This window comes from Leucoraja erinacea, chromosome 33, assembly GCF_028641065.1.
Source record: "Leucoraja erinacea ecotype New England chromosome 33, Leri_hhj_1, whole genome shotgun sequence".
Lineage (NCBI taxonomy): Eukaryota > Metazoa > Chordata > Chondrichthyes > Rajiformes > Rajidae > Leucoraja > Leucoraja erinaceus.
The window spans coordinates 11,327,755-11,344,678 of NC_073409.1; the positions used below are offsets into that span (position 1 = coordinate 11,327,755).

Sequence of the window (16,924 nt, forward strand, 5' to 3'; positions counted from 1 at the left end):
GCTGCCTATCCTGCTGAGGTACTCAGGCATTTTGTGTCTATCAAGATAGATTCTAACCACCTACTCTTTACATTCAATGCTATCAATATCGCCAAGTCCCATCATTTTGCACTGTACTTGTTGCTTGCAAGATGACAATAAAGGTTGATTGATTGATTGATTGATAGGGGCATTCATGACCAGAAATCAATTGGTGAGACACATAAACACAACAAATGCAGATCAGAGACCAATTTCCTGCAGTAAATGGCTGATTTTCTGACTCCTAAAGTCTCTCCACCATCTACAACTCAGGAGCACGAAGGAAGAACATCCACTGAGTTCAGCGCCAATAACCAAGAAACCTAACAGCAGGATAAAGCATTCAGCTAGATTCACACCCTATCAACCACCTACCTATTCCTTCTAACCCGGCACACAGTGGCAGCATTGTGTACCTTCTACAAAATTCATTGCAGTTAGTCACCCAGCCTCCTTCAACACAACCCCCCAAAATTCTGACTGCCTTCCCTATGAAGGACACGGAATGCAGGGGAGCACACCAGCTTCTTCAGTCTCATACCATCCTGAGCTGGAAATATACCACTGATACTTCATCGTAGCTAGGCCTAACACCTGGATCTCCCTTCCCAACAGCACTGTGGTGCACCTCCACCGGAATGTCAGCAATGGTTCAAGATTTCATGAGAAATTAGGGATGAGAAATAAAACTCATCATTTCAGCAACACCCAGATTTAAAAAAAAAAAGAATTTAATTAAAATCAACGTTTCTCTGAAAGAGGCACTCAGCCCCAAGCAACTTCAAGTGAAGTCAGCAGAAAAAATATTGTTGCCATGGTCTTTCAAGGCAGCAACATGAAACAACAAGGGATATTATTAGTAAGACTGGAGGGAGAACTGGGAAGGGGGAGCGGATGGAGAGAGATGGAAAGCAAGGGGTATTTGAAGTGATAATATGACTGGTGGGAGAACTGGGAAGTTCTTGCTTTCCCTCACTCCATCCCCTCCCCAGTTCTCCCACGTTTTACTGTCTCCGACTACATTCTATCTCTGTCCCGCCCACTCCCCTGACATCAGTCTGAGGAAGGGTCTCAACCCGAAACGTCACCCACTCCTTCTCTCCAGAGATGCTGCCTGTCCTGCTGAGTTACTCCAGCATTTTATGTCTAAAATCCTATTCAGTTTAGATGAACAAGGTGGTAAAGAAGACACAGGAAACTACAGATGCTGGAATCTTGAGCAAAGCACAAAGTGCTGGTGGAACTTAGTCTGACGAAGGGTCCCGACTCAAAATATAGTCCGTCTATTCCCTTCAAAGATATCTTAAAATTTGTTTTATTCCACACTCTTAAATTGTGACCATCTATAAATGTTCATTTATATAATCCATAAATAAAGGAAATGTGAACATATGTTCATATATTATGAGAATCTGTGAAATTTATGTCAAAAAGCTGTAAGACTCTAAGCAAGTACTAAAGTAAAAAATTGTCTATGTTCAAAAACCACGCGAGCCTAGGATGGTTTACATTAAAATAAAGATATTAATTGGCAAGGGACAGTTTGGCAGGGCTCCTTAAAGAACAAGACAGGGTGACAAGTCTCTGACTGCTGCAGATATAAACAGCAAGAAAATATTTTCGTCTTCAGATTTAAATATAAGCAATAAGAAAGGAAAAAAAACTTTGTTATTGACGTTCCCAACAGAAACAAATCGACTTTTTTTGTTTTTGTAAAGAATTGCAAGCTAGAAACCATGCTACACCCATGTGAATGAGATTTTAATGGATCATTGGAAATGCAGAATAGACCCTCTGTGAAACAGACACCTTAATATATCCTGGTACTTATTTCAAATTCCAAAAGCATCCTCTCAGGACAGAGGAAGAAGCTGCTATTTCGCCTAGCTCTCGGCCTTGTCCCTCTCCTCATTTATACATGCAATGTATTTCAAAAGTCAAAATACTTAGTGCTAAATGCCTAACAGATGTGGGAAATTTGTAAGAAAGCTTCCTCCCAGAAGAACCGTTAAGCCCTTGATTGGAATTTGGAAACAAGCTCACAGAATTATATCAGGTCAAAACAAATGAAAAAATTGCTGACATTTTTTTCATTCATTTCATTTGAATAAGGCCATTTCTGCCTCCTCTCCCCCAATGACATAGCCCGGCATCAGAATTATTATTTGAGCAAGTTGAAACAGCATTTTTTTGTTAAATAATCTTTTGTTTGGATCAGTTACTAAATTAGTCTCTATTAGTAAACAATATCCACAAGAATGTGAATTCTGAACTTTTTTTTGTTTATTAAAATAATTTTTTGAGTTAGCCTATCCTTATCCAGAGAAATAAAAATATAGATTTTTTTCCACTCTAACCGACCATCTTAACATCTAGGACTTTTCACACGAACATAATTTATGGTATTTTTGTAACACAGATGTATTGAATCGCCCGCCGGGGACTTTGACTCTGACATCGGGAGGGGAATGGGGAGTGCAGCGGAGAGATACGTTTTTTTGCCTTCCATCACAGCGAGGAGATGCGCTGTGATGGATTTCCGTGTAAATTGTTTTGTGTCTTGGGTCATTTTTTCTTGTGTGTATGACTGCAGAAACAACATTTCATTTGAGCATCTATGAGGTTCAAGTGACAAATAAATTGTATTGTCTAATTGAAGGGACATTTGAGAAGCTGGGCTACACATTTCAAGTTTCTCAAATAAACAAGAGATCCTTTCTACACTTACTCCAAGTACAACAGCAATTTGAAATGCAAATATGTCTATGTTTTAATTTAAAATATTTTATTGGCCTTCCTTGTGGCTTTTGGTATATCTTGGTATTTAATTTTCTCCATTCTTGTAAGTACATTACAGTGTTAGCGCTAATTCATGCTCCTTTTCCATTAGATTAACCAGCAGTGTTTGTGCATTTAACATATCACTGTGAACCTAAAGCAGCAATAGAATCACAAATGAACATATTAGGTTTTTCAAAAGTGTCATGGGGCAAGACTAGTCATTGTGAATGTACCCATTATATTATATTGTTCTTTTAATGGAAAGAATTTTGTGTTTATTATTCCAAATAGATAATATAATGTCATTCTAGTTTAGCTACTAGATAAAGGGAAATTAGAGGGGTTTAAAATATTCTGTAGCCAATTTTAACAGGAACTGCACTAAAATCAGTGTAAATTCAGCAAATAGATTCTATTTAAAAGTCAAATTCTGCAAGCAGAATGTTGATTTTAAACAAAAGCTTATTATAACTGTTTAAAAATGAAAAATTAAAAACCGTTTACAATGAAAGTCGGTTTCAAAGCAGTGTCTTCTGCTTACCCCAAGATATCGACCATTGAATTAAATACACGTCCCACATAGTTGGGACAGCAAGGAAGGCTTTGCAATTACATTAACACCCCAAGTATTAAAGGAAAGAGCTGACAATTCATGTCCTCTGTTGGAATAGAAAGTTAGAAAAATAGGTGCAGGAGTAGGCCATTCGGCCCTTCGAGCCAGCACTGCCATTCAATATGATCATCTAAATTCAGTACCCCGTTCTTGCTTTTACATTGATTCCTTTAGCCCCAAATGTGTGCATGAGTGAGGACTGAAATCTCCTCCTCCCAAAATGCAATGGTTTCACCAATTAGAGTCATAGAGTCATGCAGCATGGAAACAGGCCCTTCAGCCCGTGTCGACCAAGATGTTACTTCAGCTGGTCCCATTGACCATGATTGACCAAAATCCCTTTAAACCTTTCTTATCCACGTACTAGACCAAATGTTTTTTTAAACATTGCAATTATATCTGTCTCTACAGCTTCCTCGAGCAGCTCCTTCCAGGTACAAACCAACGTACAAACCAACCTCCATGTGAAAACATGCCCCTCAGGTTCCTTTTAAACCTTTCTCCTCTCACCTTAAACCTATGCCATCTTTTTCTGGACTCCCCCACCCTGGAAAAAGACTGTGACTGTTCATCTTATCAATGTCCTTCTGGTGATTTGTGCTCGGACTCTGGATTATTGGAAACTATGCAAACAACTTGGTGTGTTCAGGAAAAGTTGAGAAAGTAAAAGGCGCAAGGTACAGTGTGCATTTCCACTGGTTAGCAGAGTGAAGGACAGGTTAAACCCAAAACAACTCAGTCCTCCTGCATAATTCCTGGTGTCAAAGTAGAATATTTATCTTTGCTATTTCAAACTAATACCACAGATGTCAGGGAAAGGCATTATAAAAAAAATCAAGTTGCAAACAGCTATTGTTTTGATCTAAAGTGCAAATAAAGAAGGCGATTGGATAGAACACCGTGACAACTGCTCGAGTCTAGGGCAGCATATTTCCTAAAAGATGAATATTCCATACAATCAATGGTTCTTCTGTAGATCGTAATAACTGTACACGGTGTGCAGTTTCCAAGTGCACTTAGAACAAATAGCGAGGACCTTGACAATGAAGGTGCACCCAACACTGCTCTATGACAGGACTTATGGTTGCCGTGTTTAAGCTGTCCAATGTGGTGATAGAACAGATGGAGGAACCCTGTTCCAGAGATTCCAAAGTAAGCCACTCAGCCACCAGCAACAAGTGAGTTTTTTTTTCATTGGATCCAAGACATCTTTAGATTTCAGCATACGTAACTGTTTATCCCAAAAAATCCCAGAGCAAAGTGGTACATTAGGTGAAATAGTAGTTATGCAGCTCCTTAATCTTGCTCTGACATTCAATGAGATCATGACGGATCCAATTGTTGGTCTCAATTCCACGGTACTGCCCCATCCCTGTAACCCTCGATTCCTCTCATTTGAAATCTCTGGATTTTGAGTACACGATCAGCATGTGGAACTCAGTCACACAATAAATTCCATTCTTAATCTGTAATGTTCCCGACATAAATGCCATTAGGAGAAACACAAATGTTCAGAAAACAGCTCAAGCAGAATTTGATCCCAACCAAAGCTGAATGACAGCCCTGAAGATTGCCTCATTAACTTGACGAGATCCAGCACAGCCTGCATTACACAAGCTGCTCCCTTGTGACATTGTTTGTGGCTAGTCTAAGCTCTAGAGACCTGCAATGTAGTTTACATCCAAGTTAACTCTGAATTTAATCCTTACATTTCTTAAATCAAATTACATACCTCACAATTTCAGGCTCCACAAAAATACTAGCTTTCTCAATAAAATACTTACATTTATAGTGAATTAGCATACTTTCCAACTACCAACATCTTGATGATCAAATGTAAGTGCAGTATACCGTGCCAAACCATTTCATGCAATTGTTCTGCGTGAACTGTTTAATTACTTATTAGAAACATTTGTTTTGATGATAACTGGTCCTCTAAATTCAGTGAACCGGTCCTCTAAAGCCCCCTCCACAATTAATTAGTTAGAATCATAGAATGTTATTGCGCAGCGAGTGGCTAGTTGGCCCACTATAACTAAATATGCTCCGTGAATGAGTTGGCCAATTCCAGAGCCCAGATTCTTTTCTGATTCTTTCACAGATTCTGTGCATTAATTCCCTAATTCTACAATTAAGCACTGGTGAGCTTACAAATCGCAAAGGGACTGGCAGGCCAGGGAGGAACTCCACAGCAGATGACAGAAGAATTCTCACTATAATAAAGAAACATCCCCAAACACATGTCCAACAGATCAGAAACACTCTTCAGGAGTCAAGTGTGGATTTGTCAATGACCACTGTCCGCAGAAGACTTCATGAGCAGAAATACAGAGGCTACACTGCAAGCCGCAAATATAGGATGGCCGGGTTACAGTTTACCAAGAAGTACTTAAAAGAGCAACCACAGTTCTGGAAAAGTGTATTGTGGACAGATGTGACGAAGATTAACATATCAGAGTGATGGCAAGAACAAAGTATGGAGGAGAGAAGAACTGCCCAAGATGCAGAGCCTACCACCTCATCTGTGAAACACGGTGGTGGGGGTGTTATGGCCTGGGCATGTATGGCTGCTGAAGGCACTGGCTCACTTATCTTCAATGATCATACAACTGCTGATGGTAGTAGCATAATAAATTCTGAAGTGTATAGACACTGCCTATCTGCTCAAGTTCAAACAAATTCTTCAAAACTCATTGGCCGGCGGTTCATTCTGCAGCAAGACAATGATCTCAAACCTAGTGCTAAAGCAACAAAGGAGTTTTTCAAAGCTAAAAAATGGTCAAATTCTTTAGTGGCCAAGTCAATCACCTGATCTGAACCCAATTGAGCATGCCTTTTATACGCTGAAGAGAAAACTGAAAGGGACTTGCCCCCAAATCAAGCATTAACTAAAGATGGCTGCAATACAGGCCTGGCAGAGCATCACCAGAGAAGACACCCAACAACTGGTGATGTCCATGAATCGCAGACTTCAAGCAGTCATTGCATGCAAAGGATACTAAACATGGCTACTTTCATTGACATGACATTGCTGTGTCCCAAAACATTATGGTGTCCTGAAATGAGGGGGACTATGTATAAACACTGCTGTCATTTCTACATGGTGAATCCCAAATGTATAAAAATGGGCTTTATTAAAATCTGACAATGTGCACTTTAACCACATGTGATTTTTTTTCTTTTACAAATCTCAAATTGTGAAGTACAGAGGCAAATAAATAATTTATGGGTCTTTGTCCTAAACATTATGGAAGGCACTGTAACTACCCTGTTTCTGTATTCAATGGCTCTTTTTCCACAGCTAAGTATCCTGTTTAACCATCTCATCTGCTAACCCCGAATGAGCTACCCACAGTCCCTCTCCTCCTTCATTCACTGGAAAGATTTCTTTAGACTGTACAACCTTTCTGTTGCTTCTGCCAAGGACCATCACCGTACAGTTGCCGACATCCATCAGAGGACTGTAAATGTTGCATTCCTATTCAAAGAAGGGAAGAGGTATAAAACTGGTGATGGTATGCTAACTTGTCTTACACCTGCGATGGTAAAGTTACCAGAGGCCATTATTGAGTATTCATTTAATCACATTGGAGAAATGCGGTTGAAATAAAGAACAATCAGAACATATTTGTAAGCTTGAGGACTAGCACCTCAAGTTCCATCTCGGTACGTTGCAGCCTTCTGGACTGGATATCCTTTTCTTCAGTGTTTTATAATTTTATAGCTTTCTCTGCAGCCTCCCTGCAGCACATGAGTTTGAGTCCGTGTCAGTACATTGTGCAGAAATAAGGTAGTGCTAGATAATTACTGGCCACCCATTATGGACATTGAAAAGCTTGCGACAAGGGAGATACAGGAAACTATGAAGAGTATCTATGGAAGCAATGGACTCTATTCTGCAAAGTTTTATATCTTTGAACACAGCCACAGACGATGCAACACAAGGAAATGAAATAAGCTGTTTGGGGCAGACTAAAATAGCCAAGTTGAAAATTATGCAATCTTTCCAGCTCCATTTTAGCCAATCCTGTATCAATGCTAATAATTTTACACCCAACATAACGAGCTTTTACTTTGTGCAACATCCTTCCTGCACCTTCCCGAAACTCAACTACATCGCAATTATTAGTTCCTTATATCCACCTTAGTCAGAATATACTCAAAGAGGTCCAATGAAATAGTCAAACAAGATATTTCCTTTCTGAAATCATGTGGACCTTGCTTGATTACATATTGCTTTTCTAAGTGACTACTGATACTTAATAATGGATTCTAGTAGTCTCCCAATGGAAAATGTCAAACACATTTCTGTCTCGCTTTTCAGGAAAAGGGTGTCACATTTTCCAATTTGCTGAGATCTTTCCAGAATCTAGAGAATTAAGATGTAAGATCACATCCACCACAGCCGCTGTCTTTACAGATATCTGCCTTTATACGTTTGCAATTATCATTAGTTAAGTCTTAGAGATTAGTTTCATACTTCAAATTTTCACTCTCAAACTGGATATGACATTTAGAATTTGCATAATTGTGTTATTTCTCCATACTCCATGTCTTGGCAACAATGTTTTGCACTTATACCATCCAAAACCCCAAAGACCCAAGTCAAGACTATTTTTAAATTATCAGATATTGTCATGTATCAAGCTATTCCTCTAAATATTGTCCTATTCTGACCAATTCTCGGAAAGAAGCCACATGGCTGGTCCCAAGTAACCATTGTTCTGGCAGTCCATTTTATCTAAACTTAAGGTTTACATGTCCAGAAAATGATTCTGCTTGAAAACTATGCAGAAATAGAACATCAATGAACTAAAATTATCAACCAACTAAATATGGTCTAACAGGTAAAAATGGGGATATGGTAGTTACACCAGTCTTTGTGTACCTTCAGCATTGCCTTGAAACTCATAGTAAAGTAGAGAACCCATAGGCAGAGTGAGAGAGAGCGAGAGAGGTCTGGTTCAAGTCACTTCTCCATACTCCTCAAGCACCATGACCCAACATGATTGCACAGGACAAAATATAGAACTCATAACATAGTCTTACTTTGAGGAAGAGCTTTCATGGCACCTGGCCAACAAACCCCAGCTGCTAAATATCAGGAAAGCTATCTAAACATCTTCAAACAGTCCCTCCCTGCCCTGATGACACGGATTCCCTTGAAACACTAATAAAACATTTAAGATGAATGCAGTTTGGTTAGTTTAATACCACATGCATAGCACTTGCAGCAGAGAGCAAAACAAATTAGTTAATTAACTGAAGATAAAATACTATCCTTTAGACGACCAAGGGGAGTCAAAAATACAAGGTGGGGGACGACGACAAGAATATTCCCCCCACTTCTCGAATTCTTAATTTGTGTGACTACTTATTCATTCAATCTTAGTGTCCTTTAAAACAGCAGCTCTACCCACTTCACCCCACTCACCAAAATCCCTAGTTAAGTCACCTGTAGATTTTAGACTTAGCTGAAATGTGTTCTTTGCTCCTTACTCCATGATTTAGCAACATCTTTTGCATTTATACCATCCAAGATTCCTAAGACTCGAGTCAGACTCTTTTTAAAGTAGGTCAGAGGAGTCAGAGGGCAAAAATACAAAAGAGTCAGTCACTTAAGCACCAGCTCACTCCTGCACTGTTAACTCCCGAATGTTCTAAGTCTGTGCTTTCACCCGTCAATCGCAGTGCCCTCCATAATGTTTGGGACAAAGACCCATCATTTATTTATGTAACCCATCATTACATAGTCCCCCACCCCCCCCCCCCCTCCCCCATTTCATGGCATCATAATGTTTGGGACACAGCAATGTCATGTAAATGAAAGTAGTCATGTTTAGTATTTTGTTGCATATCCTTTGCATGCAATGACTGCTTGAAATCTTTGATTCATGGACATCACCAGTTGCTGGGTGTCTTCTCTAGTGATGCTATGCCAGGCCTGTATTGCAGCCATCTTTAGCTTATGCCTAAGAAAGAACTGCAGATGCTGGAAAATCGAAGGTAGACAAAAATGTTGGAGAAACTCAGCGGGTGAGGCTGCATCTATGGAGCGAAGGAATAGGTGACGGACCTGAAACGTCAACTATTCCTTCGCTCCATAGATGCTGCCTCACCCGCTGAGTTTCTCCAGCATTTTTGTCTACCTTTAGCTTATGCTTGTTTTGGGGACTAGTCCCCTTTAGTTTACTCTTCAGCATATAAAAGGCATGCTCAATTGGGTTCAGATCGAGTGATTGACTTGGTCACTCAAGAATTGACCACTTTTTGGCTTTGAAAAACTCCTTTGTTGCTTTTGCAGTGTGTTTGAGATCATTGTCTTGCTGTAGAATGAACCGCCGGCCAATGAGTTTTGAGCCACTTGCTTGAACTTGAACAGATGGGATGTGTCTAGACTTCAGATTTTATTATGTTACTACCTTCAGCAGTTGTATCATCAATGAAGATAAGTGAGCCAGTACCTTCAGCAGCCATACATGCCCAGGCCATAACGCCCACACCACCGTGTTTCACAGATGACGTGGTATGCTTTGGATCTTGGGCATTTCCTTCTCTTGCTATCACTCTGATATAGAGTGCATTCAAAAAGTATTCGGACCCCTTCACTTTTTCCACATTTTGTTACGCTACAGCCGTATTTTAAAATGGTTTAAATTCTTTTTTTTAATCATTAATCTACACACAATACCCCAGAATGAAGAAGTGAAAACATGTGTTTAGAAATTTTTGCTAAGTAATTAAAAATAATAACTGAAATATCACATTTACATAAGTATTCAGACCCGTTGCGATGACATTCAAAATTGAGCTTAGGTTCATCCTGTTTCCATTGATTATCCTCGAGATGTTTCTACAACTTGATTGGAGTCCACCAGTGGTAAATTAAATTGATTGGACATGATTTGGAAAGGCACACATCCACCTGTCTATATAGGGTCCCACAGTTGACAGTGTATGTCAGAGCAAAAACCAAGCCATGGATACAAAGGAGTTGCCTGTAGATTCGAGACAGGATTGTGTCGTGACACAGATCTAGGGAAGGGTATAGAACAATTTCTACAGCATTGCAGGTCCCGAAGAGCACAGTGGCCTCCGTCATTCTTAAATGGAAGAACTTTGGAACCACCAGGACTCTTCATAGAGCTGGCCGCCCGGCCAAACTGAGCAATCGGGGGAGAAGGGCCTTGGTCACGGAGGTGACCAACAACCCTATGGTCACTCTGACAGAGCTCCAGAGTTCCTCTGTGGAGATGGGAGAACCTTCCAGAAGGACAACTATATCTGCAGCACTCCACCAATCAGGCCTTTATGGTAGAGTGGCCAGACGGAAGCCATAAAACAATTTCTGCAGCGTTGCAGGTCCCAAAGAGCACAGTGGCCTCCATCATTCTTAAATGGAAGAAATTACCCAAATACAGGTGTGCCAAGCTTGTATTTTCATACCCAAGAAGACTTGAGGCTGTAATCGCTGCCAAAGGTGCCTCAACAAAGTACTGAGTAAATGGTCTGAATACTCATGTACATGTGATATTTCAGTTATTTATTTTTAATTACTTTGCAAAAATGTCCAAACACCCGAGTTCGCTTCTTCATTCTGGAGTATTCTGTGTAAATTGACGATTTAAAAAAAAGAATTTAATCCATTTTAGAATACGGCTGTAATGTAACAAAATGTGGAAAAAGTGAAGGGGTCTGAATACTTTCTGAATGCATTGTAAGTTGATCTTCATCTCGTCTGTCCACAAGACCTTTTTCCAGATCTGTGGTTGCTCTTTTAAGTACTTCTTGGCAAACTTCTTGGCCATCCTATTTTTCCAGCTAACCAGTGGTTTGCATCTTGCAGTTTAGCCTCTGTATTTCTGTTCATGAAGTCTTCTGTGGACAGTGGTCATTGACAAATCCACACCTGAAGTGTGTTTCTGATGTCTGACAGGTGTTTTGGCGCTTTTCTGCATTATAGAGAGAATTATTCTGTCATCAGCTGTGGGGATCTTCCTTGGCCTGCCAGCCCCTTTGGGATTAGTAAGCTCACCAGTGCTCTCTTTGTTCCAAACAGTTGATTTTGGTAAGCCGAAGATTTGGCTGATGTCTCTAACAGTTTTATTCTTTTATTCCAACAGTTTTATTTCTCACTCTCATAATGGTTTCTTTGACTTTCATTGGCACAACTTTGGTCCTCATGTTGATAAAAGGAACAATAGTTTCCAAAGGTGATGGAAAGGCTGGAGGAAAGACTAGGTGCTGAGAGCACTCTTATGGAGGCAATGAAACACACCTGAGCAATTACAAACACCTGTGAAGACATGTTCCAAACATTATGGTGCCCTGAATTGTCTGCAGATTGTCACCATGTTGCGGTGGAGAAGCTTGTGTGGTCCTGAGAGCGATGCTGTCTGGAACTATGCTCCTGGTAGGGTCACCCATGGCAGTAAGGTTGAGGGGGAGGTCTCTAACAAAGAGCAATGTGTCCCATGTGAAGTCATGTGTCCCAAACATTATGGTGCCCTGCAATGGTGGGGACTATGTATAAACACTGCTGTAATTTCTACATGGTGAAACCAATATGTATAAAAATGACCTTCAATAAAATCTGACAATGTGCACTTTAACCACATGTGATTTTTTTCCTATTGCAAAGATCCAGTGATTGGGGTTCTTCCAGAAGCAAATAATGCAAATAGCCATGCCACATGCCAGATTTAGTGCTAACTAATGCCTCAGTCACGATTATCCCCCCCAATCTCCTCCAACCCCCTGCCCACAACCCCACCAGAAATTAATGATTCCTTGTATGCTTACCTCGATCTCTGTGTTATCAATGTGATTTTCAATTATCTCCACACAACGCCTCTTCATCAATGGTTCTTCAGTGATCACAGTCTCCTCAGCAATGTCAGTGGCTGGAACAGTCAAAACTAGGAGATGGAGATAGATTCAACAGAACATGTCAAGTCAAGTTTATTTGTCACATGCACATACAAGATGTGCAGTGAAATGAAGGTGGCAATGCCTGCGGATTGTGCAAAAACTACACAACAGAATAGAAAATAGGTGCAGGAGTAGGCCATTCGGCCTTTCGAGCCTCCACCGCCATTCAATATGATCATGGCTGATCATCCAACTCAGTATCCTGTGCCTGCTTTCTCTCCATACCCCCTTTAGCCACAAGGGCCACATCTAACTCCCTCTTAAACATAGTTAATGAACTGGCCTCAACTGCATTCTGTGGCAGAGAATTCCAGAGATTCACCGCTCTCTGTGTAAAAAATGTTTTCCTCATCTCAGTCCTAAAAGATTTCCCCTTTATCCTTAAACTGTGACCCCTTGTTCTGGACTTTCCCAACATCGGGAACAGAACAGAATAGAACAGAATCATTATTTACATGTTAGAAAAAAAACCTTCAAAAACCAAATTCTATTAATTGTTACGCTTGATTTTAATGCTGAAAATGAAGCTGAAATGTATTTGATTATTTTAAGCATTTAATGTGCAAGGTGATTATATCTCTACAAATTCTTGGAAATAAAAATATTAGTTTTATTTTTACTGTCACCAAGTGCATCCAAAGCAGATTCAACCTTAATTAATTTAGTAAATGTGTGTTGCACCTGCTCAATTACCCTGGTGTATTAAGCTTTGCAATAGTTATCTTACATCAATAGTTAAAGAGGGAATACCAGGAAGCAGGGAATGAGTATTTGCTCACATTGTATGTTATCAATTAATTACACTTTACCTTGCCGTCCATCCTGCATTGTCACAATGATTGGTTGATTCATGCTGTCACTGGCTGCCTGCAAGCTGCTCAACTGAATATCATCAGTAACTATGGTAATCACTTGCTGACCTCCACTGCTGACAACTTGTTGTATGGCACTATCCACAGAATCTGCTGTTACTACTTCCTCTGTAGCAATTGCTGAAAGGAAAAAAAAAACATTTCTCTTATAATCCTGAATTCTGAAAGTCGACATTTTCCACTTTGAACTAAACACTCATTTTGATTAAATGCTAAGAAGCACCCACTGGGAAGCAGGAAGAGAAGGAAGGATTAACTGGACATACAGTATATACGAACAAAGATGTTCAAATAAAATTGCAACAAAGAATCACCAAGCCCAACATTGCCAACCACATCAGGGGCTACCTAAGTAAATATACCCTTCCCCCCACCACACTAATTCCAGGAGGGCACTAGTTCAGGCAACTAATTCTCAATGCAGATCCCTGCTACCCTCCAGCCAATCTCACCCCACTGCCAACAGGCAGGTGCATCAAGTTATCATCATTTTGACTGAAACCAAGAGGCGCATGGTAAGCCCATCACTGTCTTGAACGATAATTTGCACTTCAATTGTCACAGGCAGCCTTTCCTGTGAAGGATAAGCAACTTACTGTATTGGTACCCATGAACATAGAAACAAAACAGCTTATGGTTGAAGATGGTATGAACCCAGGGAGCTTGTAACTTTAAGGAGAGTTTTACAGTTACACAAAAGTTCTGGTTAAGTTTCACCACATTGGTTGGTCATTTTTACCCTTTTAAGATTCCCAAATATATTGCAAAATGTTCAAATGTAAACTCCAGAGAGAAAGATAATTAAAAAATTGAGAATTTTAACAGAATTAATGGAAATTATATTATTTTACATCACATTGGATGTTGTGCCTGGAGATGAATAATATTTTCTATAACTCTATCTATAATATACTTCAACACCACACTTGCTGCTGTAGATTAGCAAACATGGGTTCGATCTGATAATCTACCGAGGCTAGACACAAAAAACTGGAGTAAAACTCAGCGGGACAGGCAGCATCTCTGGAAAGAAGGAATGAGTGACGTTTCGGGTTGAGACCCTTCTTCAGACTCAATCTACCCAGGCTACTGAAGAAAGCACAAAATAAGGCAAACATGCTTATAAAGTGTTATATTCCTGCCTTTCAAAGTATTTCATTCTTGATGAGAATATAACATATCATAGAAACATAGACATAGAAATTAGGTGCAGGAGTAGGCCATTCGGCCCTTCGAGCCTGCACCGCCATTCAATATGATCATGGCTGATCATCCAACTCAGTATCCCGTACCTGCCTTCTCTCCATACCCCCTGATCCCCTTAGCCACAAGGGCCACATCTAACTCCCTCTTAAATATAGCCCAATGAACTGGCCTCAACTACCCTCTGTGGCAGAGAGTTCCAGAGATTCACCACTCTCTGCGTGAAAAAAAGTTCTTCTCATCTCGGTTTTAAAGGATTTCCCCTTTATCCTTAAGCTGTGACCCCTTGTCCTGGACTTCCCTAACATCGGGAACAATCTTCCTGCATCTAGCCTGTCCAACCCCTTAAGAATAACATATCATTCAATGCACATCCACAAAGAAGGTAATTGATATAATATGGAAACCATAACAATTGGTGAATAAACAATCTTCTCTTTTCTTATGAAAGGCCTCAGACCTGAAATAATAATTTTCACTTTCCACAGATGCTGCTTGACCCACTATCTATTTCTAGCAATTTGGTTTATTTCAGATTTCCAGCATCTGCAGTGTTTTTGATTTTCAATCTTCTCTCTTCCATGCATACTATTAGTTATAGTTCTCACACACATCCAGAACATTGAGCATTACAAATAGAGTTGTGCCATTGACATTTATCACAATACCAATTAGATAGACATTTGGTACTTAATAAAGACATAGAAATAGTGCCAAATCTTCTCAGATGGCAAAGAAAGTAAATACACTGATGTGATCACTGAATCAGTGTGACCAGGTTACGTTTCATATGTAGTGATGCTTAGGAACTTGAAGCCGTTGACCATTTCCACAGGCATCCATTGATGAGGACAGGATTGTGTTCACCCCTTCGCATCCTTAGGCCATAAACCAACTCTTCAGTTTTGCTAATATTGAGGTCAAAGTTATGGTTTTAAATCACAACACAGGCAAATGGGATTAGCGTAGATAGGTATCACAGGTGGCATGGTTGAGGTGGGCCATAGTCCATTTTTTGTGCTGTAGAAACAGTTGTTTAGGAATCTACGATTCATTTCTTATAATAGTTGCAACAATGGAAGTTAGTATTAGCTGAGATTAGCCTAACGTATAGGACAGAAATGACGTTGGAATGGTGGTTTATAGAACGTTAACAGAGACAGCGCAAACATACAAGATTTTGCTGCTTTGTGAAAGCTGAGGTACCCTCTCAAAGAAAATATATTGTTTACCATCAGCAAACCTTGATTGTGGAAGCAATTACATCCTTAACTTCTTAAGAAATATTCATCAGTAGTGAAGGAAAGGATTGATGAAGGAAATATGAAGGAGATAGCATTATGGGCATTACAGCACAAATACCGTACATGTAACCATGCCTTTGTAAAACCTCTCTGCATTGTTGAACTGAGAACTATTGAGCATTTCTTATATTAAAAAATAAAATCTAATTAAAATTGAAATTGCAGAAGAGTTCATTTTGCTGGTGAAATGTTTTGCTTGTGTCTTTGCAGGCTACATAGCACTTTTCACAAAACATTTTAACTTTTGACAAATCTCATATTTTTTATGTAGGTCATACATCTTAAAGAATGAGCAGCAGTTGCTTTCTAACCTGGTGCTTCAGATGTATGTGTCAATGGTGCTGATGCTTCTGCCAAGGCAGCTAGTGTAGCCAACACCGATGTAGAGGAATTCCCAAACTGGCCCGAGTCTAAAATTAAAAGAGCAAGTGTTTAACTTCTCAGGTAACAAGTTGCAAGAGTTCTACAATCTGAAGTACTAAAAGAGAATCATTTTAAAAAAGCTGTGATATATTTAAATAAAGGTAAATAAGTTAGCACAGAATGGTTGATATCTGGAACACTGCAGAGGAGGTGGTGAAATTAGATATGATGACGATGTTTCAGAGGATATTACAGATATAGTTAAGTGGGCACGGTAAAGGAGGAAACAGGCCTGAAGTGGGCAAATGGGTCAGCATGGACATGGTGGGCTGAAGGGTCGTTTTCTGTGCTGTACGATATGATACTACAATATATTTAAATTTTAATTGAAAAATCAATAAAACTGCAGATGATGGACATCTGAAATAAAACAGAAAGTGCTGATACCATCAGGTCAGACAGCTACTGTGGAAAGAGGACATGAGTGAATGCTTCAGCTTAATTCTTTCATCTGTATGGTCATCGACCTGATATGTTAAACCAGTTTAAATAATTCTGAACTGCAAGACCACTTCATAAATATACTTGATCATCATGTTATTGCAATTAATATCCAGAGGTACAATGTGAAAAGGAGGACCATCTGTGCAAATTTTTTTTTTTTTTTTTTAATCACACAGGAGAAACATGGTCTTGCTGACCTCATGGGAAAGGGTGTGAATTCAGGGAACATGCTGGATGCAAACATCAAACCTTATGAAGTGACGTATTGGACATCTGGCTAGAGTAACACTCGCTGTTCACTCTCAATATGCTGCATTACAATTTGGGAATTA

At 39.7% G+C, this 16,924-nt stretch overlaps 1 protein-coding gene across 5 annotated transcripts in view; it reads right to left on the bottom strand.

Annotated features, from left to right (window-relative positions):
- The window catches only part of gabpb1 (GA binding protein transcription factor subunit beta 1), a 38,844-nt gene that overhangs the window by 6,235 nt on the left and 15,685 nt on the right, over positions 1 to 16,924 (bottom strand). For 2 of the 5 annotated variants that reach the window (XM_055661313.1, XM_055661314.1), the window contains 4 exons: positions 16,037 to 16,135; positions 13,156 to 13,338; positions 12,218 to 12,333; positions 6,819 to 6,893 (listed from right to left, as the gene is read on the bottom strand). In XM_055661313.1, the coding sequence (XP_055517288.1) occupies positions 6,819 to 6,893; positions 12,218 to 12,333; positions 13,156 to 13,338; positions 16,037 to 16,135 (473 nt within the window). The remainder of the gene's footprint in view (positions 1 to 6,818; positions 6,894 to 12,217; positions 12,334 to 13,155; positions 13,339 to 16,036; positions 16,136 to 16,924) is intronic. The other 3 variants (XM_055661309.1, XM_055661312.1, XM_055661310.1) reach the window with 3 other exon arrangements.